The 18,161-nt window shown below is 43.1% G+C and overlaps 1 protein-coding gene across 8 annotated transcripts in view; it reads left to right on the top strand.

Moving 5' to 3' along the window:
* kif1b (kinesin family member 1B) overlaps positions 1-18,161 on the top strand; it is a 237,337-nt gene that overhangs the window by 167,764 nt on the left and 51,412 nt on the right. For all 8 annotated transcript variants that reach the window (XM_078238676.1, XM_078238673.1, XM_078238670.1 and 5 more), the window contains 7 exons: positions 8,319-8,437; positions 9,425-9,510; positions 9,626-9,755; positions 11,278-11,440; positions 15,292-15,382; positions 15,497-15,615; positions 17,250-17,305. In XM_078238676.1, coding sequence (XP_078094802.1) covers positions 8,319-8,437; positions 9,425-9,510; positions 9,626-9,755; positions 11,278-11,440; positions 15,292-15,382; positions 15,497-15,615; positions 17,250-17,305 — 764 coding nt within the window. The remainder of the gene's footprint in view (positions 1-8,318; positions 8,438-9,424; positions 9,511-9,625; positions 9,756-11,277; positions 11,441-15,291; positions 15,383-15,496; positions 15,616-17,249; positions 17,306-18,161) is intronic.

The raw sequence follows: 18,161 nt of genomic DNA, 5'->3' as shown, positions 1-18,161 counted from the left end.
CCCAGCAACGAGTTCCAGGCACCCACCACCCTCTGTGTAAAAAATCTGTCTCGTACATCTCCTTTAAACCTTGCCCCTCGCACCTTAAACCTATGCCCCCTAGTAATTGACTCTTCCACCCTGACTATCTGACTATCCACTCTGTCCATGCCCCTCATAATCTTATAGACTTCTGTCAAGTCTCCCCTCAACCTCCATCACTCCAGTGAGAACAAACCAAGTTTATCCAACCTCTCCTCATAGCTAATGCCCTCCATACCAGGCAACATCCTGGTAAATCTTTTCTGTACCCTCTCCAAAGCCTCCACATCCTCCTGGTAGTGTGGCGACCAGAATTGAACACTATATTCCAAGTGCAGCCTAACTAAGGTCCTATAAAGCTGCAACATGACTTGCCAATTTTTAAACTCAATACCCCGGTCGATGAAGGCAAGCATGCTGTGTGCCTTCTTGACTACCTTCTCCACCTGCATTGCCACTTTCAGTGACCTGTGTACCTGTACACCCAGATCCCTTTGCCTATCAATACTCTTAAGGGTTCTGCCATTTACTGTATATTTCCTATTTGTGTTAGACCTTAAATGCATTACCTCACATTTGTCCGGATTAAACTCCATCTGCCATCTCTCCGCCCAAGTCTCCAACTGACCTGTATCCTCTGAAGGTCCTCATCGCTATCCGCAAATCCACCAACCTTTGTGTCGCCCGCAAACTTACTAATCAATCCAGTTACATTTTCCTCCAAATCATTTATATATATATATACATACAAACAGCAAAGGTCCCAGCACTGATCCCTGAGGAATACCACTTGTCACAGTCCTCCATTCAGAAACGCACCCTTCCACTGCTACCCTCTGTCTTCTTTGACCGAGCCAGTTTTGTATCCACCTTACCAGCTCACCTCTGATCCCTCGCCATTGGGGAATGTTAAGCTTCTGAAGTGTTTTTGGAATATTGTGAATGAAGGGATAGAATCGGAAACTCAAAGTCCATTAAACATGCTCTTTGTGAAGAATATTTGTATTAGAAAGAATTCCCAATGCAGTGCTCTTTAGGTGCACCATATCTGGGCCATATATAGACCCATGTGGTATTTATCATTTGCAGCAGACATTTGCTGAGCCTCTACTGATGCAGAAGGATTAACCAGCTGCTAAAGTTGAGTTAGTGGCTTCTAAGGTTTCCGATCTCCCAGCTCAGAGCTGCTTTAGCAACACACATACAACCATCTGCTGAAATGTTTGTGTCCCTAATGAATTTTTAAGAGCAATCCACAGAACTTGGAAGGATATTTTGAGAATGTGTGGCATCAAAAATCATTCAACTCCTGTTAGAGTGTGGGAGGAAAAATGTATTTGGGAAATGCCTTGGTCTGTCTGATTGCACTGGAGTGACAACTGTGGACCACTTTTCTTTGGTGAGCCATGACTGGTCAAGGATAGACTTTTCCCAGCCTGCACCTGGTGTGTGTGTGCGCGTGTGTGATCCCAGTCTCTGGACTGTTTGGAGAAGGCACCAAGCTGGAGTAAGCTACCTGCCGAGAGAGGGAACATTGTGAAGGCAAAGTCAACCTGCAAGAGTCTTGGACATTTCCCAATTCTTAACTGGAGAACAGTATTTTTTAGTCATTGAACCCTCTTGGTGTTATGCGTTATAGTCCCTAAAGAGGGGAGAACATCCAGAGGAAGGGAAAAGGAGAAAATTCTCCAAACTTTGACGCATGGATCACCTCAACTGGTTCTACCCCTGTCCCTTATTGAGTTTGTTTCCAGCTATATTGAGACATTCCTTACCCTGGCACCGAGTGGGTAAATCTTCCTACTGACCCCTTCAATCGTGATTGCAGATGTTATCCCCTAACTATCAAATCCTAATCACGTATAGTCTTTCTATTCTGTTGTCTCTCCCTTTGGACTGCCTCCTTCTCCTCCCTCCCTCCCCTTCTCTCACTCTCCCTCCTTCCCTCCCCTTCTAGCACCCTCCCACCCCATTTCTCGCACCCTCCCTCCTTCCCTCCCCCTTCTCGAATCCTCCCTCTTATAAACAAAATAACCAGTCATTTATCTCATTGCTGTGTTGGGTTCTCACACAAATTGCCTGCTGTGTTCACCCACATAAGAAGTGAGCAGCTCCAAAAGTAATTGGATGATTGTAAAGTATTTTTGAATTTGCTAACAACATGCTGGGAGCTATTCCATCGTCATTCTTTGTTTATTTTCCAAAACATGAAACCTGCGCCAAAAATATCCCGTCAAATAATTTGTTTAAGATTTTTAATAATTAATGTCACACGTCACCTGCTCAACAAATGTATTTATTTTAAATTGAGAGAAGAGATTTATAATGTCAATAAGAAGATATCTATTTCATTATGATGTGCTTTGTAACTTTTGGTTCTGGCTTTTTTTATTGCTTTTCTATGTTTGTTAAAGGAAGTGAAATATTATTGGTCAAACATGTGGTTTTACTTTCTAGCTTGAAGAGATTGAAATAATCATTAACGCCCATTTTTCTCTGAGTCGCGTTGGACTTGTACATTGGAAAATAACCCTTTCTTGCCCTTAACTATACTCCAGTTCCCCAATTTTCCACGGCTGTGTGAATGAGCACCTTGCCGATCGCACGCCCTCGCCCACCTTCTCCACGGCAGATTCAGACATCACTGAGCTTGCTGATGAGCAGCAAGACGAAATTGAGGACCTGGACGAAGAGGCCTTTGTGGACGATACTAGCTCAGACTTGGGCAATGAAGAAGGATCAGACATCTTCGGCGATGGGCAGGATCCGTTTTATGACCGGTCCCCCTGGTTCATTTTAGTGGGAAGGTTGGTGAGGTTTTTCGGAGAACAGTGGGAAGGGACTAGCTCTTTTCATTAAAGCCCTACAATTTGTGGCAACTAAACCTCTCTGTATTTAACCATGTACGCAAAGCCTTTTTCTGTCGCACTGTTTAGCTCATGGAATTAAGGTTTTTTGAAAATGAATCAGCTTCACTTAAAAAATCATAATTGCCCCCAAAGATTTCCAAAGTCTGGAAATGTGCAGGTTAGGTGGATTGGCCATGATAAATTGCCCCTTCGTGTTTAAAGATGTGTAGGTTAGGTGGATTGGCCATGCTAAATTGCCCCTTAGTGTCCAATGTAGGTTAGGCGGATTGGCCGTGCTAAATTGCCCCTTAGTGTCCCAAGATGTGTAGGTTAGGTGGATTGATCATGGGAAATATGTGCGGTTACATGGATAGGGTGGTGGATAGGGTCTGGGTAAGATACTCTGTCAGATGGGCTGAATGGCACTGTAGTGATTCTATGATTCTAACCGTTCATTTGTAAATTGACTTGGGTGTTCCCTAGCGAGGACTTCTAACATTGATTTCAAAATAAGTCCAACTGATCCTGTCATAAATTCCTGTCAGCGGCCGTTCTGGAATAAGATTAGAGGATTTATCAACTGCCTTAAGCTGGCCAAATCTCAAATTGTATTCTGGTACTGAGGATGCTATCACCACTGCGGGTCAGAATAATGACTCTCGGGTGCAGTAAATTGGGAAGCTATTATTGGGAAAACGTCTTTCCAACACGAGGAATGTAATGCACACTGCATTCATGTTGTGAAATTTATTAATTTTATCTTCGGACCTATTACCCTCCCCCACCAATCCCGGTAACTAAAGCTGAGCTGATCGCAGGCTTCTGTACCACTGGATGAAATAGGTTTGTGAAATTGTCCTTGCTGGTATATCGTTTGTGGATGTACAGCTGTGTTATCCAGTTGCAGATGTTTAAATCCTGATTAAATAGAGTTCTGACCTGCACTGTACTGCTGCTGAAACTGGATTTAGGCAGTGTGTGTATCTTTCACTGGGCACTAAGTCTTTGTATAGATATCTCCTTGTGGTCCAAAGTCCCCTCTGGCTTCAACTAACACGCGGTGCTTTTGATGGCATGTGACCCAGGCTCGTCCTACCTGAACATGCAAGCACCGATGCCAGCAGTGGTTAGTTGGAAATAAAACATAAACTTTTTTTAAAAACTGTCTGATATCGTGCAGCAATAAGAGTACCAGCTGCAGGATGTGAAGAGTTGTTGTATCGACCCTACTCAGGGTAAACGGGGAAAACCTTTTCGGTTGCCATGTTGCTGCTGTCAAGCATTTATCTGACTATTTGGCACAAACCAGATGTTAGATGTATGAATCTTGCACCTAACTCCATGAGCTAAACTCAGTAACTGTGTATACACGGTACAGTAAGTGAAACCAGATTGGATATGAGGAATTTACATGAACTTATGAGCCAATGAATGAGAAAATGAAGTGTTATTCTGTTGTAAATTTATACAGCATACCTTTCTTATTATCATATCCAATTTTGCCAGGCAAATTTATACCAAGCGTGTATTTATTGGTTAATTGGTTTTTACAAGATCCAAACCTCATCTTCGCCATTTTAGTTCCAACTCCGGCAAGAACATAAAGTGGAAGGTGTAGAACAGGGGAGGTTATAAAAGTAAGGAAGGTTAAACAGATTTGCAGGAAGTATATTACGTTAGACCAAGGTCTGAGATAACTCCTGGTTACCACACACTTTTTTTGGAGGGATGTGAGGGTCCTTGGGAGGGTGCATGGGGGAAATTTCCCAGAATGGCTCCAGGGATGAGAAATTTTAACCGCAAGGTTATGTTGGAGAAGCTGGAGTTATTCTTCTTGGAGGACAGGAGATTTGAGAGGGGAGACTTAATGGAGGTTTACAAGATTATGATAGGTTTAGCTAAAATAAACAAAGATAAGCTCTTCCCATTATAGGGGCGGCATGGTGATTGGCACTGCTGCCTCAGTGCCAGGGGCCTGGGTTCAATTCTGGCCTTGGGTGACTGTCTGTACGGAGTTTGCACTTTCTCCCTGTGTCAGTTTCCTCCAGCTGCTCCGGTTTCTTCCCACACTCCAAAGTTGTACAGGTTAGGTAGATTGGCCATGCTTAATTGCCCCTTGGTGTCCAAAGATGTATAGATTAGATGGATTAGTGGGATAAATGAGTGGGGTCACTGCGATGGGGCCGGGCAGAGGGCCGGTGCAGACTCGATGGGCCGAATGTCCTCCTTCTGCACTGTTGGGATTCTATGATTATCTGATGGTACAAAGACTTGGGGGACCCAGATTTAAGGTTTTGGGAAAGAGACCCGGGGAGGGACGTGAAGGAAAACCTTCTACAAAGTATATGGCATTCACTGTCTGTGAGGGTGGGGAGGAAGCAGAGACAATAATTTCAAAATTAAATAGGCTGGGCGCTCGAGGGAAATAAATTGAGGGATAAAGTGGAGGTGATGGGGAATGGACTGACTGGATTACTTTACGGAGAGCCGGCATAGACTTGATGGGGCCAAATGGCTGCCTTCTGTGCTGCAATGTCTCTCCGGCCTCGCTTTGCCAACCTGCGCCAAACCAGTCGATCTTAATTGCACTATTATTTCCCTTTAGTTATGACCGTGCAGTTATATTCCACAGTCTGCAATGTCTTGTGATCTGAGCCAGGAGAGAAATCCCAGAATGGATGGTTCCAGGGTTTTGGAATGCTCAAGGTGATGCGCAGTATAATAAGCAAGATCTGCTGTGTGAATATTCCATCGAATTTACTTCCATCACTAAAAGAGCTCGTCCCATCAACTGTCTCCCATGGCATGCTGGGACTGTGAGACAATTTCACGCTTTAGATTAATTTAAAAAATAATAATTCTGTCTGGTGTCCTCAAACTGCATATTTGCGTGTTCCTAATACAACATTCCCTTACTATTTGGCTGTAACTTTTACTTTGGTTCAGAGTTTTATTTGGACGGTTGTTTTGTTTGGAATTTGTTTTGTCAACATGCCATTTTTTTACCTCACCAATCTTACTGCTGATATTGTTTTAACCTCTTCAGTCTGCTTAAAGAAAGGCACATTGAGGGTAGGCCTTGATACTGAATTTCAAACTGTGTCTGATAAGAGTGACCTTGTTCCGCTGGCCGTCTTGAGAGTCCTCAGCACTTTTTTCCCTCTTCCCCCACCCCCCCAAATATTTTTCTCGTTTGCTCTTCCTAAAAACAAAAAGTTGCGGGGGGAGGGAAATATGCTTGCCTGTGTGGGAATGAGTACAAGGTAGAATAAATGACATGACTGCATTCTAAATATCTGTTGGCATTTCATAGATGACAAAGGGTCCTTGGGGCTTCCAGCTAGTCCTGCAAAATAAATGCTAAGATTGATCGTCAGTGGGAATACATGTTTCGATTACTTAAGAGACTGCAGTTGTTGTATTATTATTTCGGTTCTTTTTTTTGCCATTCCTTACTAAAAGTATAGTTGTGCTGATTAATGCTGCAACTGATACTAATTATTCCCGCCAACCTTTTGGATTGTTTCTGATTATATTCAAATATGTAAACATTAGCGCTGTTTTGCTTGTTTTATGTTTTCCCCAGTAACCTTTTGTAGTAGAGAGCGGTTACTGGCTCAAAGCAGACTGAATAAGGCACATGTGTTGTTTTTTTTCGTTCCGTTTCGGGTCTTTCTTTGTCTTGTTATTTTTAACCCTCATAGTGTTTAGCCGTTTGCCATATTTTTCCTGTTTTTATAATTTTTTAAATGTTTACTTCAGTCTGGTTACGACTCATTTTTTTCACGTTTAGTTTTCATTTTTACAGCATCATCCTCTTTTCTCTCTCTCTCTCTCTCTCACCCAGTTGGAAGATATGTTGTTGGTAAACGAGTACATTTGAAGCATTGGCCACCATGGTTGGGTGGGAAGGGTGGTGTAACAGACCGTAGTTGTAATTACCGTTGTCTAGACTGTCTATCTGAACAGTAGGGCTTTGCAGACATCCCATTTTAAGATGAACTAGTGTTGCCTGAAGTGTCACCACGTGTTATTTTAAGAGTCCTTTTTTTTTGTAGGTTCTGAAGTCTGTTTCTAAATTAAAATGCAGAAAATAAAACCTTTGGCTATTTTTGACGTGATAGGAATGGTCTGATTGTGTTTTCCAGTTTACTTGAGTTAGTTGAGCAGGAGTGGGACAGAGAGATAATCAATGACATTTAGCAAATCAGCAACTGGGGAGGCGATGGCCTAGTGGTATTATCGCTAGACTATTAATCCAGAAATTCGGCTAATGTGCTGGGGACCCGGGTTCGAATCCTGCCACGGCAGATGGTGGAATTTGAATCATAAAAAAACCTGGAATTAAGAATCTACTGATGACCCTGAAACCATTGCCGATTGTTGGAAAAACCCATTAGGTTCACCAATGTCCTTTAGGGAAGGAAATCTGCTATCTTTACCTGGTCTGGCCTACATGTGACTCCAGAGCCACAGCAATGTGTTTGACTCTCAACTGCCCTCTGAAATGACCTAGCAAGCCCCAACTCAGTTCAAGGACAACTCAGGATGGGCAATAAATGCTGGCCAGCCAGCGACGCCCATGTCCCATGAGTGAATGAAAAAAAATTTGATTCTATTGAATTGGATAAGTTGCTGCCTAATTATGGGTGTTTGAGATATCTGATAGCAATGGTAGAGGAATTGTTATCTGTGCTTTGCTGCTGACTTGTCGTAGCAAGACAGTCATGTTAATTTTGAATTGCAGTGGTTTATGGAGATAATTTATGTCCCTCAGAACTATCAGAGGTAAACCAGAGGTTCATAAATTGGTAAACATATAAAACTTGCCAAATCAAATCAGAACAGATTTGAACTAAAGCTTTGGGTAATTTAATATGATTAAGGAAAGCTTGCAACCAGGTTCAATTATCCTGAATAGGAAGCGCCATCTTCATATTCAGATTGTGAAATTAGGTCAAATTCAGGCTTGAAATGAAAATGCCTGTTTTTTAAAAAGTATTTTGTAACTATCACTATCTCTTTAAAAAAACAATCAAGTCACTAAAATTGACGACCCTCAAAGCTGGGCTCTCTCAAAACTAAAACACGCATTTGATTCAGTGAGACATTTTCCCTGTAACATCTCAAGTTATTTAATAAACAGCTGAGATATTGTCTTCGCTGCATACTATCACACTGTTAAACCCGAAACTGTGTACACCTATGACTAGAAATTTGCTTGGATTATGTTTCCTGCTGTAGAAAGTAACAATTTATTGGAATTTTATACTATAATAATATTTATTATTGATTCCATTTAGTTGAACCCAATTGTCCCAGTTTCCAAAAAAGGACACATTCTGAAGATATCTGCACATCCCTACTGTCAGCTGTTGCCAACATTTATGCAACTTACAAGCGTTTAGCTAAATTATAGTTTTGTGTCTCTCTTCTTTTTGTTCACAGAGCATTTGTCTACCTCAGCAATTTGCTGTACCCAGTACCCCTGGTTCATAAAATTGCCATTGTTAGTGAGAAGGGTGAGGTGCGAGGTTTCCTCCGAGTGGGTGTACAGGCTATCACAGGTGGGTTTTCATGAATTGATTGTTTTTCCCAAGACCGAGATGCAGTATTGTTAATAACCCAGGGGTAGCACGAGGCTTCAATTAGGCCTTTATTATGTCTTGGAGACGTAACGTGTTTGTGGAGGTTGATAGATAAAGTAAAGTTCATTTATTAGTGCCACAAGTAAGGCTTGCATTAACACTGCAATGAAGTTACTGTGAAATTCCCCTGGTCGCCACACTCTGGCACCTGTTCGGGTCAATGCACCCTAACCAGCACGTCTTTCAGAAATGTGGGAGGAAACTGGAGCACCCGAAGGAAACCCACACAGGCACTGGGAGAACGTGCAGACTCCACACAGACAGTGACCCAAGCCGGAAATTGAACCCGGGTCCCTGGCGCTGTGAAGCAGCAGTGCTAACCACTGTGCCACCGTGTTCCGTTTATCCACCATAAAATAATTTTAATTCTTTCTGCGATTTGGTGCCCGTCCAATTCTGTTTGCTTGAATTGGAAAGAACTTTGGGTGGCAGAGTGGCTAGCACTGCTGCCTCACAGCGCCAGGGTCCCAGGTTCAATTCCAACCTTGGGACACTGTCTGTGTGCAGTTTGCACGTTCTCCCCATGTCTGCGTGGGTTTCCTCCGGGTGCTCCGGTTTCCTCCCACAGTCCAAAGATGTGCGGGGTTAGGTTGATTGGCCATGCTAAATTGACCCTTAGTGTCAGGGGGATTAGATGGGTGAATGCGTGGGGTTGCGGGAATGGGGCCTGGGTGGGATTGTGGTCGGTGCAGACTTGATGGGCCAAGTGGCCTCCTTCTGCACTGTGGGGATTCTATTATTTAACTTCTTGTGTGATGGAGTTGTCTAATCGTAAAAAAAAATTCTCCTTTTGAAATCCTGTCCTCCGTGTTGACTATAATATTCTAGTCCTGCCATTTTGTAGCAGAGTCTGTGCTTAACTCAGATTTGTTTGGATTTCATGCTGAATCTCTATCTCTTGTCCAGCTGATGAGGAGGCACCAGACTATGGATCCGGTGTGCGCCAGTCCGGCACTGCTAAAATCTCATTCGATGATGAGAGCTTCAGAGAGGTACAGAGCAGCTTTGCTGAACCTGAGCCACCGCCACGGATTTATGTTTCTGAATTGGCACAAGCCTGGGCTATTGTTACGGTCTTCATTTTGTTCTCTGTTCTCCTGTTCACAGAGTGACGTTTCCTCCATAGTAATGTCGCGTTCCGGGCTGTCGCTGGAGGAACTTAGGATTGTGGAAGGGCAGGGTCAGAGTACGGAGGTCATCACCCCGTCGGAGGAGTTGAACAGAATTAACGAACTGGGTAAATTATTTAGAATTGGCTTGAAACAACATTGGCGTTATGGGCAGCGGCGATTGCTTTAGCCGATTGAATCAGAGTGTAATAAGATTACATTGGATGTACAAATGAGTTCACTTGAACCTCTTGATTGCGTTCAGTGTAATCCAGAAAGTAAAGCCACTTCAATAGTGACACTGTACAGTCTTGTCAGAGTTTAGTCATAGAAATCAGAGTATAAGCTGCTGTATAAATCTTACTGTTGAGGATTTTGTAGAAATCCTATTAAGAATAATGGACTGAACACAGTTTGCTTAAAAATCTTTTTGCAGAACTTAGCCCAAATCAAATCTTTTTAACTTTGCAATGAAAGTTGCTATTGAAATTTTGTCCTCCATGTGCACCAACGTGAACGTGAATTCACAAGTAATATATCCAAAGGGATTTACAAATGTTAGAATTGGAATACAGTAAAATTCCATTTTTTTTGTCTACCGGAATGGACTAGCATCTTAATTTTATAGGGGAGGCGATGGCCTAGTGATATAATCCAGAAACTCAGCTAATGTTCTGGGGACCGGGGTTCGAATCCTGTCCACAGCAGATGGTGGAATTTGAATTCAACAAAAAAATATCTGGAATTAAGAATCTACTGGTGACTATGAAACCATTGTCGATTGTTGGAAAAACCCTATCTGGTTCGCTAGCGTCCTTTAGGGAAGGAAATCTGCCATCCTTACCCGGTCTGGACTACATGTGACTCCAGAGCCACAGCAATGTGGTTGACTCTCAACTGCTCTCTGAACAAGGGCAACTAGGGATGGGCAATAAATGCTGGCCCAGCCAGTGACACCCATGTCCCACGAATGAATTTTTTAAAAAAAATTAGCCTTTTGAACATGTAAATATTTTTAAAGGGATTGATAGAGTAAATGTAGACCAAATGTTTCCTCTTGTGGGGCAATCTCGAACAAGAGGTCACAGGGATAGGCTGAGAGGCGATAGATTTAAAACTGAGATGAGGAGAAACTACTTCTCGCAGAGGGTGGTGAATTTGTGGAACTCGCTGCCCCATCGCGCGGTGGAGTCTGAATCATTGAATGGTTTCAAGAGGGAGATAGATATATTTCTAATTTTAATAAAAGGGGGGATAAGGGAGGTGGATTTGAGACCAGGATCAGCCATGATCAGATTGAATGGCGGAGCAGGCTCGAAGGGCTGCATTTGCCTACATCTGCTCCTAATTCCTATGTTCCTATATGTAGAGGAAAATGTACCATGGTTGAGTTGATTCAGTTCTTAGTCACACAAGATTCAACGAAGCTGCGCCTCCTACACCTTCTCTTCGGAGAGTGACCTTTGTTTGATTTTGCTGATGAATTATTAAAAATGAAGGTTAAGTGACACATTGAATCCTCTCGAGAGACGAGTCCTAGGCTTCACCGAGAGGAGGTTATTAACCTGTTGCAGTGTGTTCGTGAGCTGAATGGTTTAAATTGTGGTCGGGTGTGGTTGTTCGATTAATTCGGGGTCTTTTGAATGACAGATTTTAAGTCGGGCACGGAGTTGGACCCCAAACTATCCCTGGAGGGAATTTCTGACGATGTTGGTGAACACCTGAAAATTGGCAGCGTTTTTACTTTCCGGGTCACGGTGCTACAAGCCAGTGGGATCCCACCAGAATACGCAGACATCTTCTGTCAGTTCAAGTAAGTAACTTACCTGCAATTTTTGTGCTTTGCGATTTACACCCATGCTTAATGGTCTGGGAAGTACCGTCACAAACACATCTCAGATTGTCCGATGGTTAATAACAGGTAATATTTCATCAAGATTTTCTTAGTTTCAAAGTGATGATGCACTGTCGAGTTTTTTTTATATCCTCGCTGGTGAGCAAGCTGTTATTCTGCTATTTGAGGTTACTGCATTAAGTGGCTGATGATGTATTTTTAAGTATGTACGCTAGTATTTTTATTCTCACTATTTCCTAAAATAGCAGCTGAGGTGTAGGCTGGAAGAAATAATTTAAGTAGAATTAAAATAGTCACCTAGCTTTGTTTAAAGACTGATAAAAATTTTAATTCAGTTTCTATTCTTCTACACCACAGTTCTGACGCAACAAACACATGCGCTTCTTTTCTCCCACTTTTTTAAACCACCCTCCATCCTCTTGCCCACATCCCCCTTTCCCTCTCTCTTTCTCTCTCTCTCTCGCTCCCCCTTTCCCTCTCTCTCCCTCGCTCCCCCTTTCCCTCTGTCTCTCTCTCTCTCGCCCCCTTTCCCTCTCTCTCTCGCCCCCTTTCCCCCTCTCTCTCCCTCTCTCTCTTCCCCCTTTCCCCCTCTCTCTCTCTTCCCCCTTTCCCCCTCTCTCTCTCTTCCCCCTTTCCCCCCTCTCTCTCTTCCCCCTTTCCCCCTCTCTCTCTCTCGCTCCCCCTTCCCCCTCTCTCTCTCTTTCCTCCTTCCCCCACCTTCTCTCTGCTCCCTTCCCCTCTCTCTGTGCTGCCTTTCCCCGCCCCTCCCTCTCTCTCTCTCTCTTTCTCTCTTCCCCCTTTCCCCCTCTCTCTCTCTTTCCCCCTTTCTCTCTCTCTCTCTCTCTCTCTCCCCCTTCCCTCCCCTCTCTCTCTCTTTCTTTCTCTCTATCTCTCTTTTCCACCTTCCCCCACCTTTTCTCTGCTCCCTTCCCCTCTCTCTGTGCTGCCTTTCCCCGCCCCTCTCTCTCTCTCTCTCCGCCCGCTTCCTCCCCCTCTCTCCGGCTGTTGAATACAGATCAATAGTTTAAATGTCTGCGGTTGCCAATGGGTCCAGTTAGATTTCTCTTCTCCCAGATCAAGGTTATTCCTCTACCAGAGTGAACTGCTCCATCTAGTGGCCCTACCAGGAGTTTGCAAACTCTGCCACTGAACCAAATAATTCCTTCAGTATCAGCCGTCCACTAATTGGGAGCAAAACGCAAAGTGCTTAAATTTTTCTGGTAGATTTCACAGTTTTGTGACATTGGTTAAATTATTTGAGACTGGAGTTTGACGTTTTCAAGTGTAGATTGTGGATCATCTTTAGTGTTTTGGGACTGACATTCCTCCTTCGTGTAGTTTCACACAGTGAGGGAAAAGCCAGCTGGAATAGTAATTTCAGAAATTACTCTAACACCGGCAGAATCCGAGAAGCTTACAATCCAGTTTATTTTCCGACAAGTTTAAGGGAAGATAGTGGTATTGTCAGTGGATTAGTAATGTAGAGACCCAGGGATTCGAAACCTGAATTCAAGTTCAATAAATACCTGGAATTAAAAGTCTTAACGATAACCATGGAAGCATCGTTGATTATTGTAAAAACCCAGCTAGTTTCACTGAACCCCCCCTTAGGGCAGAGAATCTGTCATCTTTACCACAGCAACTGACTCTGGAATGGCTTAGCAAGCCACTCAGTTGTATCAAACATATCTGCACTGTGGAACTGATATGATTTGATTTATTATTGTCACATGAATTTACATACAGTGAAAAGTATTGTTTCCTGCGCGCTATACAATCAAAGCATACTGTTCATAGAGAAAGAAAGGAGAGAGTGCAGAATGTAGTGTTACAGTCATAGCTAGGGTGTAGAGAAAGATCAACTTAATGCGAGGTAGGTCCCCATTCAAAAGTCTGACAGCTGCAGGGGAAGAAGCTGTTCTTGAGTCGGTTGGTATGTGACCTCAGACTTCTGTATCTTTTTCCTGACGGAAGAAGGTGGAAGAGAGAATGTCCGGGGTGCGTGAGGTTCTTAATTATGCTGGCTGCTTCGCCGAGGCAGCAGGAAGTGTAGACAGAGTCAATGGATGGGAGGCTGGTTTGTGTGATGGATTGGGCTACATCTTTGTAGTTTCTTGCGGTCTTGGGCAGAGCAGGAGCCATACCAAGCTGTGATACAACCCGAAAGAATGCTTTCTATGGTGCATCTGTAAAGGTTGGTGAGAGTCGTAGCTGACATGCCAAATTTCCTTAGTCTTCTGAGAAAGTAGAGGCTTTGGTGGGTTTTCTTAACTATAGTGTCGGCATGGGGGGGACCAGGACAGGTTGTTGATGATCTGGACACCTAAAAACTTTAAGCCCTTGACCATTTCTACTTTGTCCCTAGTGGTTCACGCTGGCTGCCCACCACCACCGTCTCCAGGGCCATAGTGCAAGGGCAATAAATGCTGGCTCAGCCACACCCCATTAAATAATAAGAAATAACAGTGGCTACACTTTGAAAGTCATTCATTTACCGTAAAGCACGTTGAGACATCTAGTTGTCGAGAAAGGCACTATATAAATGCAGGCTGGCGTTACAACTGTGTAGCTTGCTCAGTCGCTTGAGAAAGTATTAAAGCCTGTAGGATAGGATGGAGTTGTACCCAAACCAAACTGGGTAGGGTGGCAGATTTCCTTCTCCAGAGAACATTAATGAATTCACACTGCCATGAGCTTCTTGTGACTCCTCCGGTGTTTTTCCGAGAACTTAACCTTCATTGAATAAAAACCAGAGGGTGCTGGGAATACGCGGCAGCTCTGGCAGCATCAGTGGACAGGAACAGAGTTAGTGTTTCAGGTTTATGACCCTTCATCAGAATCGAGAGTGCAGCGTAATAACCACCGTACTGAAATACCCACTGCACTACCATCATTCAATGCTGAAAGCTGATAATAATTTATACATGGCTTTAACATATCTGGCTGTTCTTGTACAAATCAGGAACTGGAGTTAGAAATTGTTACTAACAGTTGCTTGGTGGAACAGAACATGAACATTGCTGAAATGGAAGACAGGTTGCCGAAGTTTTTCATTTTGCACTCATCAGGACAAATTCAAGAATACCAAATTTCAAATGGTCTCAGCGATCATCCGCGCTTGCTCAACGCAATATGCGTTCATACACAGGGATCCACTCTCTCTACAAACCAAAAGTATACGTTCTACCCTTGAATCTTTTTTGAATTATTCGGGAGTTTGCAGTTTCCTGTTGCTTTCTCCACGGAAACAGCTGAGCCAACCCCACGCGCCCCGAACATTCTCTCTCCCACCTTCTTCTATCGGGGAAAAAAGTACAAAAGTCTGAGGTCACGTACCAACTGACTCGAGAACAGCTTCTTCCCTGCTGCTGTCAGACTTTTGAATGGACCTATCTCGCGTTAAATTGATCTTTCTCTACACCCTAGCTATGACTGTAACACTACATTCTGCACTCTCTCCTTTCCTTCTCTATGAACGGTATGCTTTGTCTGTATAGTGCACAAGAAACAATACTTCTCACCGTATCCCAATACATGTGACAATAATAAATCAAATCAAACCAATCACAATCTTGCCAAATCATCGGCACCCCTTTTCAGTTGGGTAAATCATCGTGATAGTTTGAAATTTCGCATTCTTGCATTTGTCCTGACAAGTGAGAGACCGAAATGTGTCTCCTTTTTCAGCCATGTTGAAATTGCTAAGAGCAATGTCGGACATCTTAATGTGCTTGTGTCAAATCTCCACACTCAGCGTTTCAACTGAGGTGTTGGCTACATTGTAATTGGATACATTTGTTTGTTACCAGCTTCCGGCATCGCCATGACGAGGCCTTCTCGACTGAACCCCTAAAGAACAGCGGTCGGGGTACGCCCCTTGGCTTTTACCATGTGCAGAACGTGAGTATGAGACAGCAATGTTTTTTATTTTGCAAACACTTGAGCAAACATTTCACCAGTTACATATCCAAATTTTAAAAGTCTTCCTTAAAATGGCCTCCATTGTTCATTTAGGTTGCTGTCGAAGTAACGGAATCATTTGTAGAATACATCAAGCTGAAGCCAATTGTATTTGAAGTCTTTGGACACTATCAGCAACATCCTTACCATTACCAAGGACAAGATTTTAAGAGGTAAAGTCAACACAGGGAATTGGAAAAAGCTTTGAACGTTTTGATGTAAGTAATTGAATTAGCTCAACAAGGATTGGATGAAAGCAATCCTTTCGTCCCTGTCTACGTGTCTACATGCCTCTACCTTCCCTCAACTCTGTAGCTTTTTTAAAAATCCTTTCACGGAATGTGGGCCTCTGTGGTGATTGTCCCTTGAAGGGCAACACAGCAGAGTAAGGGTCACATGGCCTGGGCGAGCTATCATGAGTGTGTGGAATCAAACCCAAGGTGAGAGCAGCTCTGAGGCAAAGAGGCATTTTGGGAGCTGACTACAGCCTTGAGGCTGTTGTGCAATTCCTATTAATAAATACCTATTGTGTTTGCTAATGAAGTCTGTGAAAGTGCATCTTTACCTCTGGTGACGAGGATAAATTATCCTGACTCTGCCTTTGGCCTGACACCTGTGAGTATCCTGCTTTAATCGAAGTCTGGGGAAAAAGTAGTACTCACCAGAATGCCTCCCTTTGGGCGAATGGATCCATTTGATCCTCCGTGGAGGACTGGATACAATACGTTAAATACCTTGGCTATTATTTCCAAGCAAACAAAATAGGGGAGGAGGCAAAACACAGAACAATTCTTCTAAGTGTTTGTCCAACCTTATTTACTGCCGTGTACTGGTTACTAATTTAATGCAAGGTAATCAGCTGTCTAATTCATGGGTAAAATATTGGACAGTTATTTTCCTTTCTTCACTCATGGAATGCTCGCAAAGCCAGAGTTTATTGCCCATCCCTAATTTCCCCTAAAAAGCTTGGAATGAGTCACCACCTTGGTTCCAGCTGAGTGACCTTAGACCACGCCAGAGGACAGTTCAGAGCCAACCGGACTGCTGTTGCTTTGGAGTCGCATATAATTTAGGGAGGAGTAGGAGTGAATCAAATGGATTCCGATCTCGCCAGTATGATTTCAGCTTTTTGTTCTGTATTTAATGAAATTAATGCAAGTTTCTCAGTGGATGTGGTGGTGAGATCCGAGCTTGAATCTAGTTTATTATTCCAGGCCTCTGGACCACCGGTCCGTCAACACAACCCACTGTGCTATCATATCCCCTGTTGTACAGTAATCTCACACCCGAGGAGAATATGCACGAACATGTTCTCCAAAATCAAACCACAATGTATGGGAAAGGGGAGAGAGAATAAAGTACAGTTAAAAGAGGATGTCAGTTCACTGGTCTCTCTACCCAATTTATTTTATTTATTAGTGTCACGAGTAGGCTTACATTCACACAGCAATGAAGTTACTATGAAAATCCCCTAGTCGCCACACTCTGGCACCTGTTCAGGTACACTGAGGGAGAATTTAGCAATGGCCAATGCACTTAACCAGCACGTCTTTCAGATTGTGGGAGGAAACCGGAGCACCCGGAGGAAACCCACGCAGACACGGGGAGAATGTACAGACTCTGTACAGACAGTGACCCAAGCGGGAATTGAACCTGCGCCATGAGGCAGCAGTGCTAACCACTGTGCCAACTGCCACCCCAATTGTGCATTCTTGGATTTATGTACTTTTTGATTTTTAGTTTTGAAAACATTGCTCAGGGTTAGAAGATGAATAAATTCACCTTTTCTATCGTTTTTTGCCCACAGTCCACCACAACCAGCTCGCAAGTATTTCCCTCCTCCAATGCCTCTTTCAAAGCCAGGTGAGTCTGTATAGAAGCACCTTTTGTTGATGTGTATTAGATGTGGTCACTTTATGTAATGTCAGTGATGTCTAATCTCTCTCTCATGCTGCCCATTCCCCTCGACAACACTCGTTTACCCTTTCTTACCAACCTGTACTTTGCTCCTCCAGCATAGATCAAACTTTTTGGTCATGTTATTGTTCACAGTTGGACCCCACATTTGTACCCTGGGGCTATACCAACATTTTCAGTAAGAATATAGTCTAACGCAGGCGTATTATTTTCCTTTTTTGTAATATTTTGATCTTTATCTCTTTTTTGAATCATTCTCCTGTAATTTTGTGTTGATCTCTTTCCCAACTTGCAGCAATTAATGAAGCTACATGTGGGATTTAATTTTCAGAATAGAATGTAATACTTTGTAAAATATGCAGCTGTCAGCTCGAGTCTTCAATTCTCGTCAATAGGAGAGTGAATTTCAGTGGGTTAACTGTAGAAATATATTCACACAAACATAAAGAAATGGTCGTTTAGATGAACAGGTCCCTAAAGCAGCGAAGGAAAGGAAGTTTGATATTCATTTAATGTTATTAAATACCCGCTTCAAGATATGGAATTGTTTTGGAATTATTCCCAAGAAAGGTTTGAGTTTCAAAGAAGAAGAACAGGTTATAATTAATATCAAGACTTGTAAACCAAAATATTTTTTATACTTTTTTTTGCATGTTAAACTTTTCTTTCTTTTTATTTCTTCTCTCCCCCCCCCCCCCCCCCCCACCCCCCCCTCTACCCTTTGCCCTCTGCACCATCCATGCCCTTGGTTTCTTTTCCATTTCAGACCATGAGCGAAAGATTGAGTTGATTAGATATCTGA

This window comes from Mustelus asterias, chromosome 22, assembly GCF_964213995.1.
Source record: "Mustelus asterias chromosome 22, sMusAst1.hap1.1, whole genome shotgun sequence".
Classification (NCBI taxonomy): Eukaryota; Metazoa; Chordata; class Chondrichthyes; order Carcharhiniformes; family Triakidae; genus Mustelus; species Mustelus asterias.
This window is presented reverse-complemented; position numbering and strand designations above follow the sequence as displayed.